Genomic DNA, 20,250 nt, shown 5'->3' with positions numbered 1-20,250 from the left:
CGTTCGAACAGCTGATTTTATTCGGACTGAGCTGTTCGAACAGCTGATTTTATTCGGACTAAGCTGTTCGAACAGCTGACTTAGTTTCGTACCGGCTAAATTGTTTGGGTTACGTGCAAAATGTTGCGTGCCTTTCATTTTCGTCTTGGCACACGCCTATATTCTGTGAAACCAGCCAAAAAAGATGCAAATAAATATACAGACACAATAAACCTGCCCAGAACGCGTTTTCCGAATCGCTTGAGTGCGGCCAAACGTGAGGAGCAGGAACGACAAATTCTCGACGTGAGTTTTTATATCACGAAATCTTCACACACATGTTCAAACTGATCTTTTGCAGCATAAGATTGCCCCCGCCTACAAGTACCAGGAGCAGCATAAGCGTAAGCCAATCTTTGTGCTGCACGATGGGCCGCCCTATGCCAATGGGCAGCTGCACATGGGCCACGCCGTCAACAAGATACTCAAGGATATTACGTTGCGTCAACGTGTGGCTTACGGCCAGCAGGTTAACTACATACCCGGCTGGGATTGCCACGGATTGCCCATTGAGCTAAAGGCAACAAGCTCAGCTGCTGGCGACCAGAATGCGTTGCACATACGTCAGAAATGTGAGTGGATCTGTTAACAGGTTGAAAACTTGTGTAACTTCTTGTCATTGCAGCTCGCGCCTTTGCCTTGGAGGCAATCGAGTCGCAAAAGGCGGAATTTCGCAGCTGGGGCATACTGGCCAACTGGCAGCCAGCAGACATCTATTTGACCTTTAGGCCCGAGTTCATTTCAAACCAGCTGCACATGTTTTATAATCTCTACGAGCGCGGTTATGTATATCGAGATCTGAAGCCCGTCTATTGGTCACCCTCCTCAAAGTAAGCTACACTGCCACCACTCAAAAAGGGTTGGTTCTTATGTTCTCTGTTCTTTTTAATAGAACAGCGCTGGCGGAGGCGGAACTAGAGTATGATGCTAACTTCATTAGCCCCTCGGTTTACTTGCGCTGTGCGTTGAACGGTTTGTCGGCGCTTGAAGCGGCGCAGGGCAAACGAATCTATGCGCTAGTCTGGACCACAACGCCTTGGACCCTGCCCAGTAATCAGGCAATTTGTTACAATAGCGCGTTGGATTATGTGCTGGTCAGGCTGTCGGACCGCGGGCCAAATGAGCTTTATTTAATGGCCACAGCACTAATTGCAGACTTTGAGGCCAGCACGCAGCTTCAGTGTGCGATTGTGGAACGTTTGGCTGGCAGCGCCTTAAGTGATTGCAGCTATCAACATCCCATTGACAAGACCCAAACGAAGCTGCCATTTTTTGACGCTACTCATGTGCAAGACAACAAGGGCACGGGCCTGGTGCACACGGCACCTGCGCACGGGCCCGACGACTTTCTGATTAGCTTGGCCCAGAAGTTGCCTGTCAAGTGCTACGTCAACGAGTCGGGCATTTATACTGAAGAGGCGCCTGCATTTCTGCGCGGTCAGTCGGTGCTGGCGCAGGGCAATCCCCTGGTGCTGCAACACATAGCCGAGGACGTTGTGCATGCCTCGCAGTTTGAGCATTCCTATCCGATTGACTGGCGTACCAAGCAACCGGTTATAATTCGGGCCAGCGAGCAGTGGTTCATAAATACGGATAAACTAAAGGCGCCGGCAGCTGCTGCCTTGGAACAGGTGGATATCTATCCGCGCGCTAATGCCGAGTCTAGTAAAAAAGCGCTGTTGACTCAGCTGCACAAGCGGCCCTATTGGTGCATATCCAGACAGCGTGCTTGGGGCGTGCCCATACCCGTGCTGTACAAACGAGACAGCAATCAGGTGGTGCTAAATGCTGCTTTAATTGAGCATCTGTGCGGTTTGTTGCGCACCGAGGGCTCCATGGACTTTTGGTGGTCCACACCGCTAGAAGAGCTGCTGCCCGCTGATCTCTTAAAGCAACTGGGCTGTGAGGCGAATCAGCTGATCAAGGGCAACGATATATTTGACATATGGTTCGATTCAGGCAGTACTTGGTCCGCGGTGCTAAAGGAGCAATCCCAACAAGTGGCTGATCTTTATCTAGAAGGCTACGATCAGTTCACCGGCTGGTTTCAGTCCTCGCTCTTGATGAGCATAGCGGCACGCAACTGTGCGCCCTATAAGTGAGTTTTATTTTTAATCGCAAACTATCTTAGATATGCAACTAACTCTTTCTTTTGCAGGGCGCTCTTTGTGCATGGCTTTACGGTGGACGAAAAGGGCCATAAAATGTCCAAGTCACTGGGCAATGTCATCTCGCCCAAGCAGATAACCAAGAAATATGGCACAGATGTGCTGCGTTGGTGGGTAGCCTTCCACGGCACCCAACACATGTCCATCACGGTCAGCGATAAGCTGCTGCAGCAGTCGGCCGAGAATCTTAGCAAAGTGCGCGGTACACTGCGCTACCTGAACGGAGTCATCAATCAGAAGGAGCACAAGCTGCCTGGTCCCACGCTGAATGATAGCTATTTGAACAAGTATCTGTTACACAACTTGTTGGGCTTTGAGCAGGAGGTAAGTCAGCAATGGAGCAGACACAAGAGCAAATATTTATTTATTAGTTTAAATGCCACAGATCCAGAAGCTTTATGATGCCTATGAGTATAATCGAGTTGTGGCCAGTATTCAGAATTTTATTGCCAACCAGGTGTCAGGCATTTATGTGCATTTGATCAAGGATCGACTATACTGTGGCAACAACCAGGAGCTGCAAGCCATTCGCTACACACTGAGCCACTGTTATAGACAGCTTTGCAAGGCACTGTGGCCCATAACGCCGTATCTTATCGAGGAAAGCTGGAGCTACTACGAGCCAACTGGCAGCGCCTTTTACGAGGAAACAGTGCAAGCTGACAGGGATTGGGAAAATGTGCAGGCCAGCCAGATAGTAAATGCAGCATTGGATATTAAGCGCCTTGTGAACCAACAGGCAGGCGATGTCAACAGCTGGCATCTCGCAGTGCACATCAAATGTGGTTCACCGCAACAACTGGAAATGCTTTCTGCATTACATGGCCAGTTGAATGTGCCCATTGCGAACTCGGAGCTCTGTGAGATTCTGCAAGTAGGCAGTGCCACGGTGCAGACTCCGTTGGACGCTGCAACGGATACAGCTATGGTTACGCTACAGACGCTCAGCGCGCCGCTTTGTCCACGCTGTCGGCGCTTTAGCGTCGTCGAGCCCGAGCAGGAGATCTGCAAGCGATGTTCGGGTATTCTGTCTGACAAGAAATAGGCTTATAATGTTGTTGTTTATATAGGTCGGTTGCGTAAAAGGTAATACATTTTATAGATTAAGATTTTTAGAAACTCTGTAAGCACTTGAGCACCGTATCGCGTAGTTTGAGGCGCGTCGTTGGCTTGCCGCCACATATAATGTGAGTTTCATTATCCTCGAACTTGATCGTGGTGTCTTCATTGATCAGCTGCAGCGTCAGGTTGCCGCCGCTGCGATCCATTTTGATGTTGGAGAAACCATCCTGAGCCAAACGCTTCATCAGCGCATCCACATCGATGCTGCCATACTCATATTTGACATTCTTAAGCACATCCTCTTTGGAGGGCGCAGCGCTCAGGACGCCGCTGCTTGTGCTGGGCTCATCTTTAATGCTGTCTGCACACGGCTGGATGCAGTGCACCTTGTCTTTCACCTGCAACACACCCGTGAGTGTGGATAGCGAGACACCAGCCACTACTTCACGTGCCATTATCTTTTGTGCGAGTTCGGAGGCGATGTAAATGCGATCCAGCTTGCGTTTTAGTGGCAACCTGATGATCTCTCCGCATTTGAAGGTAATGATTTTCTTGTCCGGCTGTTCAATAAACAGATTGGCCGCCGCGGGATGGGGCTTAGTGTATGCTTCCGGTATAACCAGCACATTGGGCTTTAGCTCCTTGATTAGCTTGTTGGCCTGCTGGTAGTTCAGTGAGGTATCGATGGGACAGTAAAAGGCCTTCATAGCCAGCGGCTGGAATGGCGCCAATACTTGCAGGTATGGAAAATCTGGTTCCGTAAATATAATCGAGTTGTTTGGATTATTACCCCACATTTCAATGAAATGCACAGCATCGCCGAAACGCAGGCTAGGATGACCGCAAAACACAACACAGGGCTGACCCAAGAAAATAGGAAAAGATACTTTAAGCAGTCAAATTTGGATTTGCGGTAATCTCACCTGTCTGAAGTCCTTGCTAAAGCCCTCGGAGAACACATGGTTATAGTGCTTCAGCTTGGAATTTCGCAGGTAGAAGGCGTGCGGAAAGGGGTCATCGGGCAGATAGACTTTGTTCTGCTTGGCCGAGCTCAGCCATTCGGCCAAAATGTTGGAGTATGCCAGCGAACTGTCCGCCACTGGCGATATGAAGAACATGGGCACATTGTTGAGACCGGCATTTTCTAGATTTTGCGTTAGGCACTCAAACAAGTCGTAGACCACGCCCGATGGGTAACATGGTATTAGAGCTGAGCCGTTGTTACGTATCGTCAGTGCCACGTTCATGCACAGTTCGCCCAGCTTTGTGTCTGGATTAACTGTTGGCGCCTGCGTCAAACCGGTCATAATTAGCACATCGGCATGCTTGAGTGCCGACTGATTGATGGGACGCGGGTGCGTCGTTAGTGTTGAGGAGCCGCTCACGTAGCAAATCTTCTCATGCGCAGTGCTCAGCACCCAATTACTGGAGCCCAGACAGTAGCCAGAACTGACGGGAGTTGCTATAAAGGCGCCCAGTATATCCAATTTCTCGTCATAGCCCATGATGGTCACTTTGGACAGACTTCCCTGGACATCCTTTAGACTGAAAATGGTGCGCCACTTCTTAGCACGAAAGGCTTCGTTCAATGGGCTGGGCAGCAAATGCAGCTTCTCCTTCCACAGACGTGCCGTACACGCCTTGGGCGACACTTCAATGTAATCCACCAGCTCCTCGAGAAAAAATCGCCCAATTTGTAGCGTTGGCTCCGTTGCATAGACCTTGCCTTTAAAGCCTGTGTTCTCCGTAATGTACGGCAGGGCCAACATATTAAGATAATTTGAGATAAGTATAACATCTAGTTCACTAAAATCGAGCATTTTATCCATTGGCAAATTGAACTCCGGCACCGAGTCCACAAACACCCGGCCGCAGCACTCCTTGAGTTCACCATCCATTTGAGGATCATGGTCGCTGCTGGGCACAAAGTTCGGCAGATTAGAAAGCTTCAGGCTTTGGACGAAGGGTAATGGCAGGAAGTTTAAAACCGTTTGCTCCGTCAAGCCGCAGTCCAGCATTATGCGGAGTCCCTTGAATGTGATGATGTAGCATGGTTTTGCCAAGTCACCGCTAAGACAGTACTACAAAGGTATAATTAAGATTAATTAACATTGTCATTTCCGTTGATAAACACTTGTTATTTTAGGTTCTTACCAATCTCATCCCGATAAAGCACTAGCCGCCGTGACGACGCAATGCAGTACGATGACTGTTAGAATAGCAGATGGCTTTCAATAACTTAACATTTGACAGATATGCTAATAACAGCGAGGGCTAGTACAGCGCGCTAATTGTGCAAAAACTGCCATAGTTTGCTTATCAGCTTACTACAATGAAATATTTGTAGTAGTTAATTAAATTACTCTAAAAGGGCGTTAATAACTGTTATTTTAATCGGTCACTAGTTTATAAAGAAACCGGTGAAAAATGATCTCTACAGCTGTTAATCCATTGTAAGACATATAACAGAGCGACCGCTAAAACAGCTGCTTTACCAAAAATAAATAATGTAATATGGCAACGCTGACCCTGCTCATATGGCGGCGTTCATTTAAAATACAACACAAGCCATAAAGTTTCGGATACTAAAGTATGTCTCAACAAATACGCGTTTTACAATGTGTGGAGTGCAGTTTATATCAGGTTCGATTCGAAAAAAATTTTAATACTATTAAATATTCCTAATGCACGAATACGTAGGTGGACATTGTCAAGAAGACAAACAAATGGGAGTGTAAAGTTTGCCGCTTAAAACAGATGGTACACAAGGAATTCTTTCGCGGTTCCGGTGCTGAATGCCGTGCAAAGGTGCAACACCTTAACCTGGAGCATGGTCAAAAGCAACAAGCACAGGAAGAGCGTAAAATATTGGAGGCGCTTCAAAATGTGGAGTGCGACAGTTCTTCGGCTGCGCAGCTGCCGCCATCTCATTGCATTAAGGGTCCAAGCAAATGGTCAGATTATGTTGATGAACCCATTGCCCAGAATCGGATTGGATCGGATCGGATACATGCCCAAGAAAAAGACTTTGATGAGCCAGGTAATAGTTCATTACCCAAAAAGCAATGTAATTCCAGAAAGCGCACGGCTCAAAATGAATTCGTAGCTAATCAAAAGGCATCCTCAAAATGGCAAAACTTTCTGTAGTTGGCTTAAATAAAAAGGAACGTTCGTTTAAATTGTATAGGTATTTTTATTAAAATTTGTTTTTGCTTTTTTAATATCTGAAACGCGTGGTGGAGGCAGTTGAGTATATATAGTTTATGTTTATAGAGGATCAACGCCTCCACGGCTAATCGAATACATTTTGCATTAATTTCTACATAGTATAGAAAAATGCCTTTAATTATTTTGTTAAATATTGTTAGTTGAGGGATCCTATTTAATGCTGTTGCTTTCAAATTGGGCAATATGTTGGACACAACAATTAATGAGTGCCCAAATTTAATAAGTGTGAATGGAAAGTGTTATAGTTATTGATCGTATTTTGTAACGCAATTAGATTGAGAAAAAAACTGTTATTCATATTTGTTGCGGCTACATATTCCTATTGATGAATTTGCTTAGCACTTATGCCGTAGCGGGAGCAGTTGGGGTTACATCCTTCTTGGCCACCTTCTCGTCGGAACCGGTCTCTTCGATGTCGGCGTGATCCGCGTCGGCGCCGTGCGCTCCAGCCTTGCCTGATGAGCGACGTCGTTTGCGATTGATGCGCCACGGGCGCAGCGGAAACTTCATGGCCGGCAGCTGATCCATGCCAAGAACTTTAAACATTTGACGGAAAGCAATGAAACGCAGGAATAACTGTGACGAGACAGTGAGATCTTCGCGCTCCTGCTTGGTGAGTTGCTGCAGAGCATCGGTTGGATCCTTCTCACACGGATCCAGCAGGCCAGGCCCATTGATCAAAAAGCCCGAAGACAAAGCCTCCATAATGCGACGCAAACAGTCGCCGGGTGAGATGGGGAAGCCAGCCGATGAAAGAACTTTCTCCACGAGCAACTCCAACGACCACTGTGGCAGCGACTGCCACGAAGATACGCGCTGGCAAAGATCACGTAATATGCGAATAACCATCACGCACGATTGCAATCCGGTTGCACGTGCCTGGAACCATTTGGCGTGACGCAGATCGGCGAGTGCCTGCAAAAGAAGCAATATATATATAAATGCTGGTGACATAAGGTTATTATGATTAAAATGCTTTTGATTGTTATTAAGCATTACGATCATTGTATAGGAATGGATTACGTACCCGCAGACACGGTTCGCGCGGTAAAAAGTCTGTTTCGGCAGCTGTCGAAGCCGATGCAGCATCATCGGTCTTCACGACACCATCGCAGGATTCGCGAAGCAACGGTGATGTGAGTGTTATCTTAACTGCGACCACTTCATCGAGAACTATAACAGCAGCCTCATCGGCATTCACCTCAACGCGATAGTTGACCTGTAAGTCACCTGGAACGGAAAGTGTTTAGCCATGTGTTAGTTTCGATCGGTACTGGACAACAAAACAAAGAAGCATTAACAAGTTGTAACTACGCGAAAAGATCGGCTTAGAAAAGAGACAAACATTGTTGAGTAGATGATAGATAGATAATTCCATGTGTGGGCCCACAAACTATAAATATATATATAAGACATGAAGGTGCACATCTGATAATCTCAAAAGCAAAATGTAAATGTTTGTTTCTTCCTACGTTCCACGGATAACAAACTCCGCTCTGTTCCCAGCAAACATACATATCACCAATATATATTTATATATATATATATATATTACAAGTATTTAACGTGTTCTATGACTTGCGTGCTGGGATCGGACCGGGCAGCCAACGGGGCAGCCACCTCCACATCTCGGCCTCGTAAACGGAATTGCAAAAAGAGTCGAAAATTGAAATGGAATTGCAATTCCACTTAGAGCGCGTGGCTGGCTGTTTGGTTAGTTTTATTGCCAAAAAAAAAAAAAAACAAACAAAAAAAAATGTAAAAACATTGACCGAAATTTTTCGTTTATTTGCGGATTGATTGAATGACTAGCCACGCTCAGGTCACTAATAAGTCATCGGTCAGGTCAGCATTCACCGTTCGCAACACAAATTTCGGTCGCAATTTTTCGTTAGCTTATTTTTCACATAGTTATACACAATCAAGTTTGATACACACAAAACGGATGCTTGAATAGGCATCGATCGATATACTCTATTGAGGTAAGTGGAGATGCCCATTTTACAGGGGCGCAACAATTTTGGCTGATAAATATTATATAGATATATGTATATAGGATAACACACACATATACTATATATTCCATGTGTCTGTACCATCATCAAAGCGCCTTCTATGCGTCTGTCTGTGTGGATCAATCGCATTGCTTCAGCAGATCGGCTGTATATACATATATATTTATATTTAAAGCTGCTTTGAGCTTAAAATAATATATCAAAGGACTTTATTTACACAAAGTTTCTTCGCATTGGAAGTGGAAACGGGGAAAAAGAGTGGATTTCTGTGCTGTTGATGATTGACTCTATAATGTGTGTTTGTGTGTGTGTGTGCGTGTGTATGGCTAGTACAGTAGAACAACAACAGAGCACAACAGAGCGAGCACCCAAACTTTGTATAAATATATTCCTTTGGTTCAATTGTTTGTATCAAGTTGGTTAAAGTTTCATTGTTCCACACATATGAACTCTGCCGCAGCCGCTTAGCTTTAGCTTCCGCCAGCGTGTAGAGAGTCCAGCAGAGTACTGCTTGTGTTACCATTACGATTTACGAGATATCCGTTGATTCGATTTCCACCACCAGCAGTAGCAGTAGCAGTAGGAGTAGCAGCAGCAGCAGCTTGGAAAGCTATAGACGGCTAACAGACACCTGAGTGTGAGTAGTGTGAGTGGATAGCATCTCAAGGCTAAGGGCTCAAATCTTATCCTGCAGAGAGAGAAGCTGAAAACGGCAAATACGTTTTTATTTTGTATGGCTTGCTAGTTTGGCTTTTATTAGGCTGCTGTTGTTCGTTGTTTCTGTTCGTTGTTGGTTTCGGTCGTCAACAAAATTTCAAATCCACCACGGCAACAACAACAACAGGGCTCAACAGTAGTACTAGTAGCAGTAGAGTATGTATATACATTAATAATTTCACTTTTTCCACACAAATTGCGCATCGCAAACGGACTGAATTTTATATTAGATATCACATTATGTGCATTCGCAATTATAATTTGTATATTTGGATTGCTTTTCTAGCATCATTGCGCTCCGAAAATGTATTTACTCTCTCGGCGAAATTCACATTCTGTGAAATTGGCCAGGCAAAATGAAAGTTTTGGATTTGCTGCTTTTGATTTTTGCAATTTGTCGCGTTGCTTTATTCGACATGGATATGTCTTGGAATCACATCAAGAAATTCTATTGATTATCGAATAATAATATTTGATACCATTATGTACACAATTTTTTCTTTCAAAAAAGTCTTATATATTCAAATGTTTAAGGCAAAAAATATATTTGTGTTGCAGTGTAATTTCATTACTTATGTGAGCTGCAAAATGTATTTAGCCTACACGAAGCTGCGAAAAACAGTATATGGAAATAGGATATACGAAATATAAAAGAAATATTTTAAATTATTAATTGCTCTAATATTTACTCTACTTTCATATATCATATTTCATGGTGTCGTCTCTTCCTAATCCCCCACACACTTTTTTAAGGGAATAAATAAATTTAGTTTCCCTCATCTAAAATAAAGACATAATTCATTGTCTGAACTTTCATAAATTTGGAGATAAAAAGCTTAAGGTTTTTCCCTAATGCACATATATTTCTACTAAATGTCCAATAAAGATTTTCATCTTCCCTAGAACAACTCGAACTACTTTATCGATTCTTTGAAGACATTAGGTAAGTAGAGATATATACTATATTCCACAGCTGCAATAAGTCGATTTGTATATGGATTCTTCCAAACCGAAGAATAACCATGTTTTATTGTTGTATATTTCTATCCATCGATCGGACCTATTTGGTTTGTGAAACACATCTAATAGTCAATCAGTTATGTACAGTGTGAGCGTGTGTGCAGAGCCTAAGACATATCCATGGTAAATTTAGTTTCCCGACTAGAGGAATTCAGATAGCTGCTTCTTCTGTTTATAGCCATTTCTCTGGAAAAAGTTATTGCCTCTTGTTTACAGGCAGTGCAATCAATATTCACAATGGACACCAAAATATATATAGATGTGTATATATATCAAGGGATATATTTATGCATGTATATGTATGTGGTATAATGTCGCCGAATGCTCTGCAACTTACCTGCCACCTCCTTGAGCTTGTCGGGCAGTACATTGGCCACACGCTGCAGCAGACTTGTCGTTGGCTTTTCCGCACAGAGGACGACTAGCTCGACAGCTGTGTCGCCGTGGAGCAAGAGACCCTTGGCCAGGTAGCCAACACGCATGACGCCCTTCAAGCTGCGTACCACATTGCCGCCATTGTCGGCGTCCTTGTGGAATGAGAATATCTGGTTATCGCGCCCATCCTTTTCCGAGGGCTTATCAGCCTTCTCCTTCTTGGCGGCGGGTCCACTCTCACTGACTGCAGCAGCAGGAGTTGGCATCTCAGCCAATGTATCCGAGACGAGTTTAAGTGCACGCTCCGTATGAGACACAATGCGCTGTATAGTCTGGAGTTCTTCCTCCTTGGGATAGATTTCGGCATGACGCGCTATGGCGTGGCGATCGTCGGTGCTTTCCGGACGACGCACGTTTACGCCGCCAGGCATCGCGCCAAATTGTGGCGGCGGTCCATTGCCAATGCGTCCAAAGCGCTGGACGCCTGTGATAAAGATGATTCGTTATATATGCGGAATTTATGTTATGTTAGTTAGACCTTACCTCCAAAGCTGCGTGACATCCAATTATTGTAGTCATACTCTTCATTGTATTGACGATTGCGCTGTTCGTCCCAGTAGTTGGCCGCCTCGTGATCATCGCCACGGTGCGAGGACATGAGTGCACGCTGCGCACGAGCCTCGGCCAGGCGACGCTGACGCGGTGTGGGCTTAAAGTCAACAACCAAATCTGGCTGCACCTTGCGTTTGTATTGCAAGCGATGGCGACGTCCTTTCATGTGCATCTCTTTGGCATTCGGATCGTTAAACTTGCAGTCGCATAGCTTACAATTAAAGCTAAGTATTTTGCCCTCATCGTCCTTGACCTCCTCGATATACTCGCCACCGACGGGCTTAATGTGGTCCGTATTCTCGCCCATCGAATCGTCTTGATTGTCATCCATGTTATCAGCTGCTGCTGCAGCATCATCGCCGGCGGTTGCCGCAGTTTCGGCTTGATCAGACTTGGCTGCTGCGGCTGCAGCAGACGCATTTGGCCCGGCAGCGGGTACAAAGTTTATCTTGCCCATTTTTTTCGGCTCCTCGGATGGTATAGGCTTGCCAAGCTTCTGATGCAGCTTGACCACTTTTTGGTGCTTGGCGCCACGTACATGAGCCGCATAGGCATCGGTGCCAGTGCAGGTGACATCGCAAAGTTCACAGTGGTAGTTGTTGCCACGGTTCTGGGAGCTGTTGGTGGCGCTCGCCTGCATTTTAAGCGATGCCTCACGCTTCTTGTGCTTCTGACCTTCCAAGTGTTCGCGGTACGTTTGGGGGCCGGCACAAGAGATTTTGCACACCTCGCAATAGTGCAGCTGCTGTGGACGCGGGGGGGCCTTTGGACGCAAGCCCCGTAAAGCAACAGCGCCGGGAATCGTGGGACCCATCTTGCGCTGATACCAGCTATTATTGCCGCCGCCGTTTGGCTTCTGCCCTGGGTGCTGCTGAGCCACATACATGCTGGCCGCATTGTAGAGCGCCGTGTCATAGCCACTATAATTATTGCCACCCGCCGCATTTGGTGGCTTGTTACCATTCGATTTGTCCATTTTGCCCATGCCTTTTTGTGACGAGTTGGGATTCTTGACGGGCGGCGCCGAGTAATGTGTCTTGCTTACTGCTGCAGCTGCTGCCGCCGATGAGGCCGTGTTGTAGCTGGCCGGCGCTTGCTGATAGAATGTTTTGGTGGCGTCGTACGATTGCATGGCACTCCGGTAGTCACCGTAGCCGCCATAGCCCGCAGCACCAGCGCCGGCGCCGGCCGCTGCATACCCGCCCCCACCCTGGCCAGCAGCCGCAGCAGCACTTTGATATGCGGCCGCATTTGCATATGTTGCATTAGTTACGGCCGGGTAGGTGACCTGTCCCGTATTGTACTGGGTGCCGCCGTAGTTGAACCCGGCATAGTTGTTGTTCGCCATTGCCACGCAATTGCTGTAAAACGAAAGGAACATACACAAATTACCAATCAATGCAAATCAGTTAACGATCCAATCGTCCCTCTCGACTTTATGACAAATCAGTTCTTACATTTACATTTACTTCCTATTACTTTCTTATTGCTGTGCCAAATATTTACTTCGGCTGTATAGTTATTTATTTGTGCCTGTCGAATAATAGCCTGTTTATATCTGTTAATAGAATGCATGAAAAAGTACTTTTAGTCACGTCATGTTTTTCAGTCTGCCAGAAACGAAACCCCCACCATTTTTTCTCTATCGATTTTTCTGGCACAGAATTTAATGCATTTTTCCTAAATGCAAGCAACACGCACGCACACCCATCAACGTTTCCCATATAATACAATTAAAACCACAAAATATTCAATGTCAAAAGAACAATTTGCGCACTTAAATTACCTTAAATTTGCTGAGCTGCTGAAAATTTTCCGTCTATCAACCGGCGACAGTAGCGATGTGTATATGAATATCGCACAACGTCGATAACTAATTTCGGTCACGCCGCTGACAGCGAGTTGCCAGGAGTTGTTGTGTGTAGTGCTGCCAATCGCAGCTTTTGCAAAGTAGCTAAATATAATGGAAGAAGTACCTCAATAAGCGTTCTGAGTACAAATTGGCAATAAGCAGAATTGCTAGTACCTGCCATCGAGTTAGCTAAATACGTTTAAAAGTACAATTGTTACCAGTGATGATTCTTTGAAAGTTGCCACATTAAGCTAGAAAACAGCTAAATTGGCAACACTGTTGTGTGCAAAAAATGCATAATGCTATCGATAAGAGTTGCGAAGGGCAACCATTAAAAAACAATGTGGCAGCGCCTTAGATTCGCGCCGAAAACAAAACGATAGCTGCAAAAATATTTGTTTAGTTTGTGAAATTTGTGTTTGCGTGTGTGAATTGTATGTTTAAATGGATGAGAAGCGATATATAAAGCGCAAAGAGAAGGCGCGCATTGATGGAAATCGTGAACAACTGGCTGTAAGCTGCAACCAGCTGGGCGACTTCTATAATCAACTGGGCAAGTACAATGAGGCGGCCAGAGAATATAAACAAGAAGCAAGCATATACGCCAGCATGGGCAAGGAGCTGGAGACGGCGAAGGCAAAACGCATGCTAGGCGAAATGTTCACGCTGCTGTGCGAATACGATGCGGCCAAGGATCACATAAATGACTATTTAAGTGAGTAGCTGATGCAGTTTATTTTTTTATAATCTGATTAAAATTTTGTTTTCTGACAGAAATTGCCAAAAGACTGCAGAACAAAGTAGAGCAGCAACGTGCCTATGCAACGCTAGGGCGGGTCCATCTACTGCACGGGCAAAGCCTGTCCGACAGCACAGCCTTAGGTGCCATGGAACAATTGAAGCTGGCGGAAAAGAGTTTTTTGCGCAGTCTGTTGCTCGTGAAAGAGTAAGTGCTGACCCTCCATAGTGCTACTATATCATAATCTATTTTGTAGGCTTTCAGGTCAGATTTCGAAATTAGAACAGTTGGACATGCAAGCGCGCTGTTACCTTAATATCGGCGTTGTGAAAGAGCACATGGAGGAATTCGAGGCGTCAATCGAGTACATTGATAAAGCCATTAAAATCAGCAAAACTCACGACCTGTTCGAGTTGACCCACTTGTGCTACATTTCGATGAGTCTGCTTTACAATTGCAAGAAGAACGACGCAACGTCGGCGCTGCGCTACTGCAATATGGCACTGCAAGTCGCCAAACGTCTGCCGAATAAGGTGAAGAAAATCTGTGAGACACTTATAACGAAATCGGAAATTCTGATCCATGCCGGTGACTTTGCAAGCGTTAAGCAAATACTGACCAAGGCCTACAAGAAGCATACGCCCGATGAGAACGATCGCGCCAGCATCGAGCGCTCGTTGCGCGTGGTGGTAAAAATATGTCAATCCCTTGATGAGTTGGTGCTGACCAGTTCCGTCGACTATGGCAAGCTAAAGGATTTGTATGAGAAACTGGGCGACGGCTGTTGCCATCTCTTAAACTATGAAAAGGCGATCGTCTATTATCAGAAAATGCTGGAGTGCGCCGAGCTGAACGAGGAGCGCGGTAAAAGCCTGGTGCCCATCTATGTTAGCCTCTACCAGACTTACAAGGATAACAAGCAGTACGATAAGGCGTTGGAGTATTTGTGGAAGGAGTTTGAGCTAAATCAGGATGTGCCCGCAGAGGCATTCACAACACTCTGCAGCATTGCTGAGATCTGTGAGCAGCAGGCGCAACCCTTCTGGACCGTTCATGATGTGTATCAAAAAGCGCTACGACAGGCAGCCAAGGCAGATGAATCGTTGTCTGCAAAGCTAGAGAAGATTGCTCTAGTGCGTTTACACAAGCTGCAGCTAAAGCATAAAATGCATGTGTTAGCTGAAAACTTGGAGGCAGAGGCCAGCGCCAAGGGCATTAATCTGGCCGAGGAGACTGCCAAGCTGGATGAGGAGGATGATGCCGATACTGACGCGCCTGCAGCGCTGCAACAAAACACACCCGACTGGGGTGACGATGTTGATTTGGATGCACTCACCGATTCCGATGCCAGCGATCTTGATGAGACTGACAAACCACGCCCACAGCGCGTCACACGTGGCAATCGTACGCTCACCATCAAGCGAAACAACAAGGGCGAAACGCAGCTGCATCAGGCCTGCATAGCCGGCAACCTGGAGCTGGCACGCCGACTCATTGAACAGGGCCACACAGTAAATGTGCGCGATCATGCTGGCTGGCTGCCACTGCACGAGGCCTGCAATCACGGCTATCGTGATATTGTCGAGCTGCTGCTGGACAAGGGAGCCACAGTCGCAATTAACGACAAGGGCGGAACGAGCTGTGATGGCATTACACCGCTCTACGATGCCTGTGCCAATGGTTACCTGGATGTGGCCGAGTTGCTGTTGGAGCGTGGAGCAGATGCGACTGTGCGCACTGACTACAATGAGACCTGCATTGAGGGCTTGGATAAATGGCGGCAGTCCAAGCAGTTGATTGAGGGCGAACAGGCGCAATATGCACAGCTACGCGAAACCCTGCTACGTACTCTTTCCAAAGTTGGCATTTGCAGCATGCGGCATGCGCGTCCCTTGACCAATGCCAATGCTCGGCCAGCTTCCAGTGCATCGGCCTCATCAGAAGCTGAAGAGGAAGATGTTGAGCTGGCGCCACGCCACAGACGCTCCATGCCCATGCTCAATCGTTCCGCCAGTTCGGCCAGCAGCCCGCGTGCGCCATCGAGCGCTAGCAAGGAATACCGCAACGTGATGGCACAGCTGAAGCGTCCAAATCGCACATCTGCCAATTACGATGAGCCGAGCAGCAGCAGCAGCACGAGCGCCAACGTCAAGCAGAAGCGTGCAGCACTATTAAATGCCGACGAAGTGGATGCGGACACTTGGCTGGTCGATGATGTGGGACCAGAGCGTAAACGCAAGCGCTACAATTCCGGTAGCATGGGCAGTCGCGCAGTTGGCGCAAAAGAGAATCTGCACGACTCGGCGCTGGCATGGGAAACGGAATTTCAGGCCACGCCGCCTGAACAGGATGCGCATCAAGTTCTAATCGAGGCAGCCAATTCCAAGCAGCGCCAGAAGCAAATGCGTAAGCTAACGCTCTCGCGCTCCTCCAGCATGAACAGCAATCACAGTGGCAGCAACTCCAGACAGTCCAAACAGCAGACATCGCTGCTGGACAGCGGCTTCTGTCGCTTTCGCAGTGAAAGCCCTTTGGGCAGTGGCGAGGATTCTCTGGATGGCGCATCAGTGATTAGCTTGCGCACGCACGCGGAACCGGATTCCACAACCAGTAGCGCGCAGAGCGGCGGCATACAGCTGCTCATCTCGCCCTCCAAATTGTCATCGCCTATTAAAGTGCAGGCAACGCCTGTGCTGGCCACCACAGTGTCCTTCAAAGTCAAAGTGCAGGACGAGCTGCTGCTTGTGCCCATTGAGCGTAAGAAGCTGCAAGACGTCAACATGCGCTGGCTAGCCGAAGAGACAGGACGGCGTTACAATAAGTAAGCAAATCCAAATGTAGAAAACCAAATCTCCATCTAACTATCTTTCGATCTATTCCAGATTAACTGGTCTAACGCCTTTGCTGCGGCTTAAAACATCTGACGGCTTTGCATACGAGGATTCGGATGCTGTAAGCGTTGCTCTTGAGCAGAACATGCTGTTGTCCACCATTCTAGATTGGAAAATATCACCGCTCTCGCAACGCTATGAGGAGATGTGCCATCAACTGCAGAAAGGTAGCTGCATATATTAAACATTTTAATAGCTAATTAACTATTTATCTTGAACAGGCGTCGATGATAAAATAAAGCTGCTGCTGGAGCGGTCACAAAACACACAAACACTGGAGCTGGCTGGTCTTTGGTTACGTGAAGCGCAAACGGAGCCGGTGTTCAAGGCATTGTTGCATCAGGCGCGGCTCACGGTGCTGGATTTGTCCTGTAACTTTATTGGCAACGAGGGCTGTCACCAATTGGCTAAGGCACTGCCGACATTGCTGCAACTGAAGACGCTGCGCTTGAAGTGCAATGCCATAAGCAATACTGGTCTGGAGGCGCTGCTCTGCGGGCATGACATGGACAAGCTGGATAATCTGGAGGAGCTGCAACTTAGCCAAAATCCGCTGGGTAATGCCAGTCTAAGAACACTGCATCGATTTTGTGCGAGTGGTGCTGGGCGAGCTCTGAACACCTTGCATCTGTCGCAGTGTGAGCTAACGGAGCTGCAGGACTTTGATTTGGCCTACACGCAACTGACCAGCTTTGACATTAGCTTCAATCAGCTAACGCAGCAGAGTGTGCGCAGGTTGTCGGAGCAGTTAAATAGCAGTCGTTTGGAGCACTTGAATCTGAGTTACGTGCGCTGGCCACTTGATGAGCAGAGCGGCTTTGCGCTCGGTGAGCGTTTGGTGGCGCTGCTCGAGAGCGGCACAAGTGAGAGATTTGTGCGTTTGGAACTCGCCGGCTGTGGGTTGATCGATGCGCATATTTATAAGCTAACGCAGCAGCTGAACAAGGCAAAACAGCTGGACTGGTTGGACATAAGCGATAATGAGCGTTTGAGTGGCGCTGCCCTGGGCTACGTACTGGACGAGCTGCCGCAGCTGCGTGTGTTTTTAGCCACGAATTGTATACGAATGGTGGACGATCTGCGCCTACAGAAGTTGGAGCAGCAGAAGCAGCTGCCCAAACGCATGGATCTCAGCATAGATGAGCAGACATTCAGCTTGCCAGGCGCCTTGGCCACATTGACAACCATTTGGCAGCTGAAGTGGGGCGACAATGCCAAGGTGCTGACGCCCAAGCGCAAGAAGGGTCTGCTCAAGCTGTACGTGGACGAAAGTGATCTGCTTTGGTGCGTTTGATTAAGTTTTGTTATTGTGTTTAAAGTCCCAATTGTTTATACCTGTTGACATATAATAATATAGCTATAATTCGCGCAAACCGAGGGGACGAGCTCTTGATAGTATTCTTATCTAATCTGAAAGTGCTTTTGCATGCTCCAGTTAAAGTTGCTGATTTGATGTCTTCTAGCTAAAATTATAACGTCTTATCTGGAACTATATATATTATGGAACCTCTATCATATTGTTTCGAATCCTCGAAATAATTTTCAATAATTTTCTATTTGTAAGTACTTATATATATTGTTTATTAATCGTTTTTGTGAATGAGGACTACAGCGAGGATGATTGTGGACATGACCTTGCATTTAGTTGTCTTATCTGGTAGCACCGCCCTTGGCCGCCTCGTACATGTTCCTCGAGATGATGAGGCGCTGGATCTGAGAGGTGCCCTCGTAGATCTGATAGATCTTAGCATCACGCATTAGCTTCTCTACGGGATAGTCGCTGTTGAAGCCATTGCCGCCAAAGATTTGCACAGCATCGGAGGCAATTTTGTTGGCCATATCGGCGGCATGGCACTTGGCAATGGATGCATAGTAGCTGTTGCGGCGGCCCTGGTCAATTTCCCAAGCGGATAAGCGCCACGCCAATCGTGACGTTTCCACGCCAATAGCCATATCGGCCAGCATAAACTGCACGGCCTGGTGATGGGCAATGGGCACACCGAAGGCTTTGCGTTCTAGGGCATACTTCAGGGCCTCGTCCATGCAGCGCTGGGCCAAACCAACGGCACCGGCTGCGACTGGTGGGCGGGTCTTGTCAAAGGTGCCCATGGCAATTTTGAAGCCAGCACCCTCGCCAATCAGAACATTCTCCTTGGGCACACGCACATCTTCGAAGGTGATGCCACGCGTGTCAGATGCACGCTGGCCCATGTTGATCTCCTTGCGGCCAGGCGTCAGACCGGGCGTGTCGCGTTCAACAATGAAGCCGGTGAAGGCCTTGCTGGGCGGGCACTTGGGATCGGGATTGGTGCGGGCAAGCACAAAGTACCAGTTCGCCACGCCACCGTTGGTGATCCACATTTTCTGACCATTGATAACATACTCGTCGCCCTTCTTCTCAGCGCGCGTCTTAATGCCGGCCACATCGGAGCCAGCACCGGGCTCGGTGACACAGTAGGCAGCCACCAAGGGCTCCGCTAATAGACGGCCCAGATACTTCTTCTTCTGCTCCTCGTTGCCCGACAGTATCACAGGTGTTTGCTAGCGGACAAACCAAACCATTGGACTTAAGTTTATATGTACGGAAGAGTGCAAATATTTGTTTACTTACGCCTAAGCCGCTGGCCTCCAGTGCAGTCATAATGCCGGTGCAGCCATATGCCAGCTCTTCCGCCGTCAGGCAGGTGGTGAACACATCCAGATCTAGGCCTCCTAGCTCGGCAGGCACGTGATTGTTCATCAGACCCAGCTCCCAGGCCTTCTTTATGATTGGCCACGGGTACTCGCCTGTCTTGTCGTATTGAGCAGCCACCGGGATGATCTCCTCACGCGTAAACTTGCGCGCAAGCTCCTGGAACTGTTGCTGTTCCTCGGTCAAGGCAAAAGATGGACCCGTAGGCGACACATGTGAGACGGCGGCATATGTGCGGCTGGCCACCAGCTGTCGCAGTGCAGGAGCTGCGAGCTACAAAAAAAATACAACACAATTAAATGCGGAATTCCGTGGGTCCATAAGTCCAATCGGGGGCAAAGTACAATCGCATCAGATAAGAAGCATAATCTTTGCACCGTTTTTCAAAATGTCTGCCAGATGATCTGGCACTCGATGGAGTTGCAAGATATCTTGGCCCACTTCATACATACCTTATTGAGAAAAGCCATGACGCAGATAATATATTATTTAGTTATTGCAAAATTTCTATATACAATTTGCCGTTTATTTGTGTTCGCTTTTAATTGAGTCGCGCTGCTCACTCGCTGACGTCTCGTGGCGAATTGAATCAAACGGGTATTCTGTTGCTCGTAAAACAACGCAGCGCAGCCGGCAGCGAATGTGAACATTAGACCCTCTTGCTTACGGCGAAAAAAACAACAGCAACAGCAATGACGAATTCGCTTTCTCGAAGCTTGCGTTGGTGGAGTGAAGTCAACAAACTTTCGTTTAGCTGCAGCTGTAACTCTGACTAAATATTAATAAAAGCATGTCGAATATCATTCGCCTTGGCACACTAGCCGAGACACACCCCCCTTA

At 47.2% G+C, this 20,250-nt stretch overlaps 6 protein-coding genes across 8 annotated transcripts; 3 read left to right on the top strand and 3 right to left on the bottom strand.

Moving 5' to 3' along the window:
- The first annotated feature begins 78 nt into the window (after positions 1-78).
- On the top strand, positions 79-3,316 carry IleRS-m (Isoleucyl-tRNA synthetase, mitochondrial). Its single transcript, XM_064692278.1, has 6 exons — positions 79-285; positions 341-611; positions 665-869; positions 932-2,137; positions 2,198-2,531; positions 2,593-3,316. The coding sequence occupies exons 1-6, from the start codon at positions 121-123 to the stop codon at positions 3,250-3,252; spliced, it is 2,841 nt and encodes a 946-aa protein (XP_064548348.1). The 5' UTR covers positions 79-120; the 3' UTR covers positions 3,253-3,316.
- IntS9 (integrator complex subunit 9) lies at positions 3,250-5,582 on the bottom strand. Its single transcript, XM_064692282.1, has 3 exons — positions 5,424-5,582; positions 4,193-5,350; positions 3,250-4,129 (listed from the first exon to the last, which is right to left on the bottom strand). The coding sequence occupies exons 1-3, from the start codon at positions 5,430-5,432 to the stop codon at positions 3,320-3,322; spliced, it is 1,977 nt and encodes a 658-aa protein (XP_064548352.1). The 5' UTR covers positions 5,433-5,582; the 3' UTR covers positions 3,250-3,319.
- A 183-nt stretch (positions 5,583-5,765) lies between these two features.
- LOC135435298 (MRN complex-interacting protein) lies at positions 5,766-6,448 on the top strand. The gene is made up of 2 exons (XM_064692285.1): positions 5,766-5,912; positions 5,970-6,448. Exons 1-2 carry the CDS (start codon positions 5,862-5,864, stop codon positions 6,414-6,416), a joined length of 498 nt encoding a protein of 165 aa, XP_064548355.1. The 5' UTR covers positions 5,766-5,861; the 3' UTR covers positions 6,417-6,448.
- Positions 6,443-13,155, bottom strand: Zn72D (Zinc-finger protein 72D). 3 transcript variants are annotated; one of them, XM_064692279.1, is made up of 5 exons: positions 13,023-13,154; positions 11,168-12,597; positions 10,587-11,108; positions 7,525-7,727; positions 6,443-7,412 (listed from the first exon to the last, which is right to left on the bottom strand). In XM_064692279.1, the coding sequence occupies exons 2-5, from the start codon at positions 12,582-12,584 to the stop codon at positions 6,840-6,842; spliced, it is 2,715 nt and encodes a 904-aa protein (XP_064548349.1). In that variant the 5' UTR covers positions 12,585-12,597; positions 13,023-13,154; the 3' UTR covers positions 6,443-6,839. The 3 variants fall into 3 exon arrangements, 2 of the variants coding, with proteins under 2 accessions (XP_064548349.1, XP_064548350.1); XM_064692280.1 differs by lacking the exon at positions 13,023-13,154 and adding an exon at positions 12,694-12,777; XR_010437363.1 differs by lacking the exon at positions 6,443-7,412 and adding an exon at positions 9,033-9,215 and having other exon boundaries at positions 7,605-7,727; positions 13,023-13,155.
- A 286-nt stretch (positions 13,156-13,441) lies between these two features.
- Positions 13,442-18,091, top strand: LOC135435290 (tonsoku-like protein). Its single transcript, XM_064692274.1, has 5 exons — positions 13,442-13,803; positions 13,863-14,034; positions 14,084-16,648; positions 16,710-16,885; positions 16,940-18,091. Exons 1-5 carry the CDS (start codon positions 13,533-13,535, stop codon positions 18,010-18,012), a joined length of 4,257 nt encoding a protein of 1,418 aa, XP_064548344.1. The 5' UTR covers positions 13,442-13,532; the 3' UTR covers positions 18,013-18,091.
- A 176-nt stretch (positions 18,092-18,267) lies between these two features.
- Mcad (Medium-chain acyl-CoA dehydrogenase) lies at positions 18,268-20,020 on the bottom strand. Its single transcript, XM_064692284.1, has 3 exons — positions 19,863-20,020; positions 19,330-19,683; positions 18,268-19,259 (listed from the first exon to the last, which is right to left on the bottom strand). The coding sequence occupies exons 1-3, from the start codon at positions 19,878-19,880 to the stop codon at positions 18,369-18,371; spliced, it is 1,263 nt and encodes a 420-aa protein (XP_064548354.1). The 5' UTR covers positions 19,881-20,020; the 3' UTR covers positions 18,268-18,368.
- Between the last annotated feature and the right edge of the window lie 230 nt (positions 20,021-20,250).

This window comes from Drosophila montana, unplaced genomic scaffold (genome assembly GCF_035044405.1).
Source record: "Drosophila montana isolate Dmon_TW-CO22-7 unplaced genomic scaffold, ASM3504440v1 contig_3543_1, whole genome shotgun sequence".
Taxonomy (NCBI): domain Eukaryota; kingdom Metazoa; phylum Arthropoda; class Insecta; order Diptera; family Drosophilidae; genus Drosophila; species Drosophila montana.
Note: the sequence above shows the minus strand (reverse complement) of the source record. Positions and strands in the feature narration are given on the sequence as shown.

Excerpts from the sequence above, each read along its gene's own strand:
- IleRS-m (XM_064692278.1), top strand. The coding sequence starts at position 121 with ATGTTGCGTGCCTTTCATTTTCGTCTTGGCACACGCCTATATTCTGTG. Across the intron at positions 286-340 it reads AGGAACGACAAATTCTCGAC|CATAAGATTGCCCCCGCCTA; the intron begins GTGAGTTTTTAT and ends GATCTTTTGCAG. Across the intron at positions 2,532-2,592 it reads TGTTGGGCTTTGAGCAGGAG|ATCCAGAAGCTTTATGATGC; the intron begins GTAAGTCAGCAA and ends TAAATGCCACAG.
- IntS9 (XM_064692282.1), bottom strand. Across the intron at positions 4,130-4,192 it reads TTAGCAAGGACTTCAGACAG|CCCTGTGTTGTGTTTTGCGG; the intron begins GTGAGATTACCG and ends TTCTTGGGTCAG.
- LOC135435298 (XM_064692285.1), top strand. The coding sequence starts at position 5,862 with ATGTCTCAACAAATACGCGTTTTACAATGTGTGGAGTGCAGTTTATAT. Across the intron at positions 5,913-5,969 it reads TGGAGTGCAGTTTATATCAG|GTGGACATTGTCAAGAAGAC; the intron begins GTTCGATTCGAA and ends ACGAATACGTAG.
- Zn72D (XM_064692279.1), bottom strand. The coding sequence starts at position 12,584 with ATGGCGAACAACAACTATGCCGGGTTCAACTACGGCGGCACCCAGTAC. Across the intron at positions 11,109-11,167 it reads GATGTCACGCAGCTTTGGAG|GCGTCCAGCGCTTTGGACGC; the intron begins GTAAGGTCTAAC and ends TCTTTATCACAG. Across the intron at positions 7,413-7,524 it reads CGCGCGAACCGTGTCTGCGG|GCACTCGCCGATCTGCGTCA; the intron begins GTACGTAATCCA and ends CTTCTTTTGCAG.
- LOC135435290 (XM_064692274.1), top strand. The coding sequence starts at position 13,533 with ATGGATGAGAAGCGATATATAAAGCGCAAAGAGAAGGCGCGCATTGAT. Across the intron at positions 13,804-13,862 it reads TCACATAAATGACTATTTAA|AAATTGCCAAAAGACTGCAG; the intron begins GTGAGTAGCTGA and ends GTTTTCTGACAG. Across the intron at positions 14,035-14,083 it reads AGTCTGTTGCTCGTGAAAGA|GCTTTCAGGTCAGATTTCGA; the intron begins GTAAGTGCTGAC and ends TCTATTTTGTAG.
- Mcad (XM_064692284.1), bottom strand. Across the intron at positions 19,260-19,329 it reads TGGAGGCCAGCGGCTTAGGC|CAAACACCTGTGATACTGTC; the intron begins GTAAGTAAACAA and ends TTTGTCCGCTAG.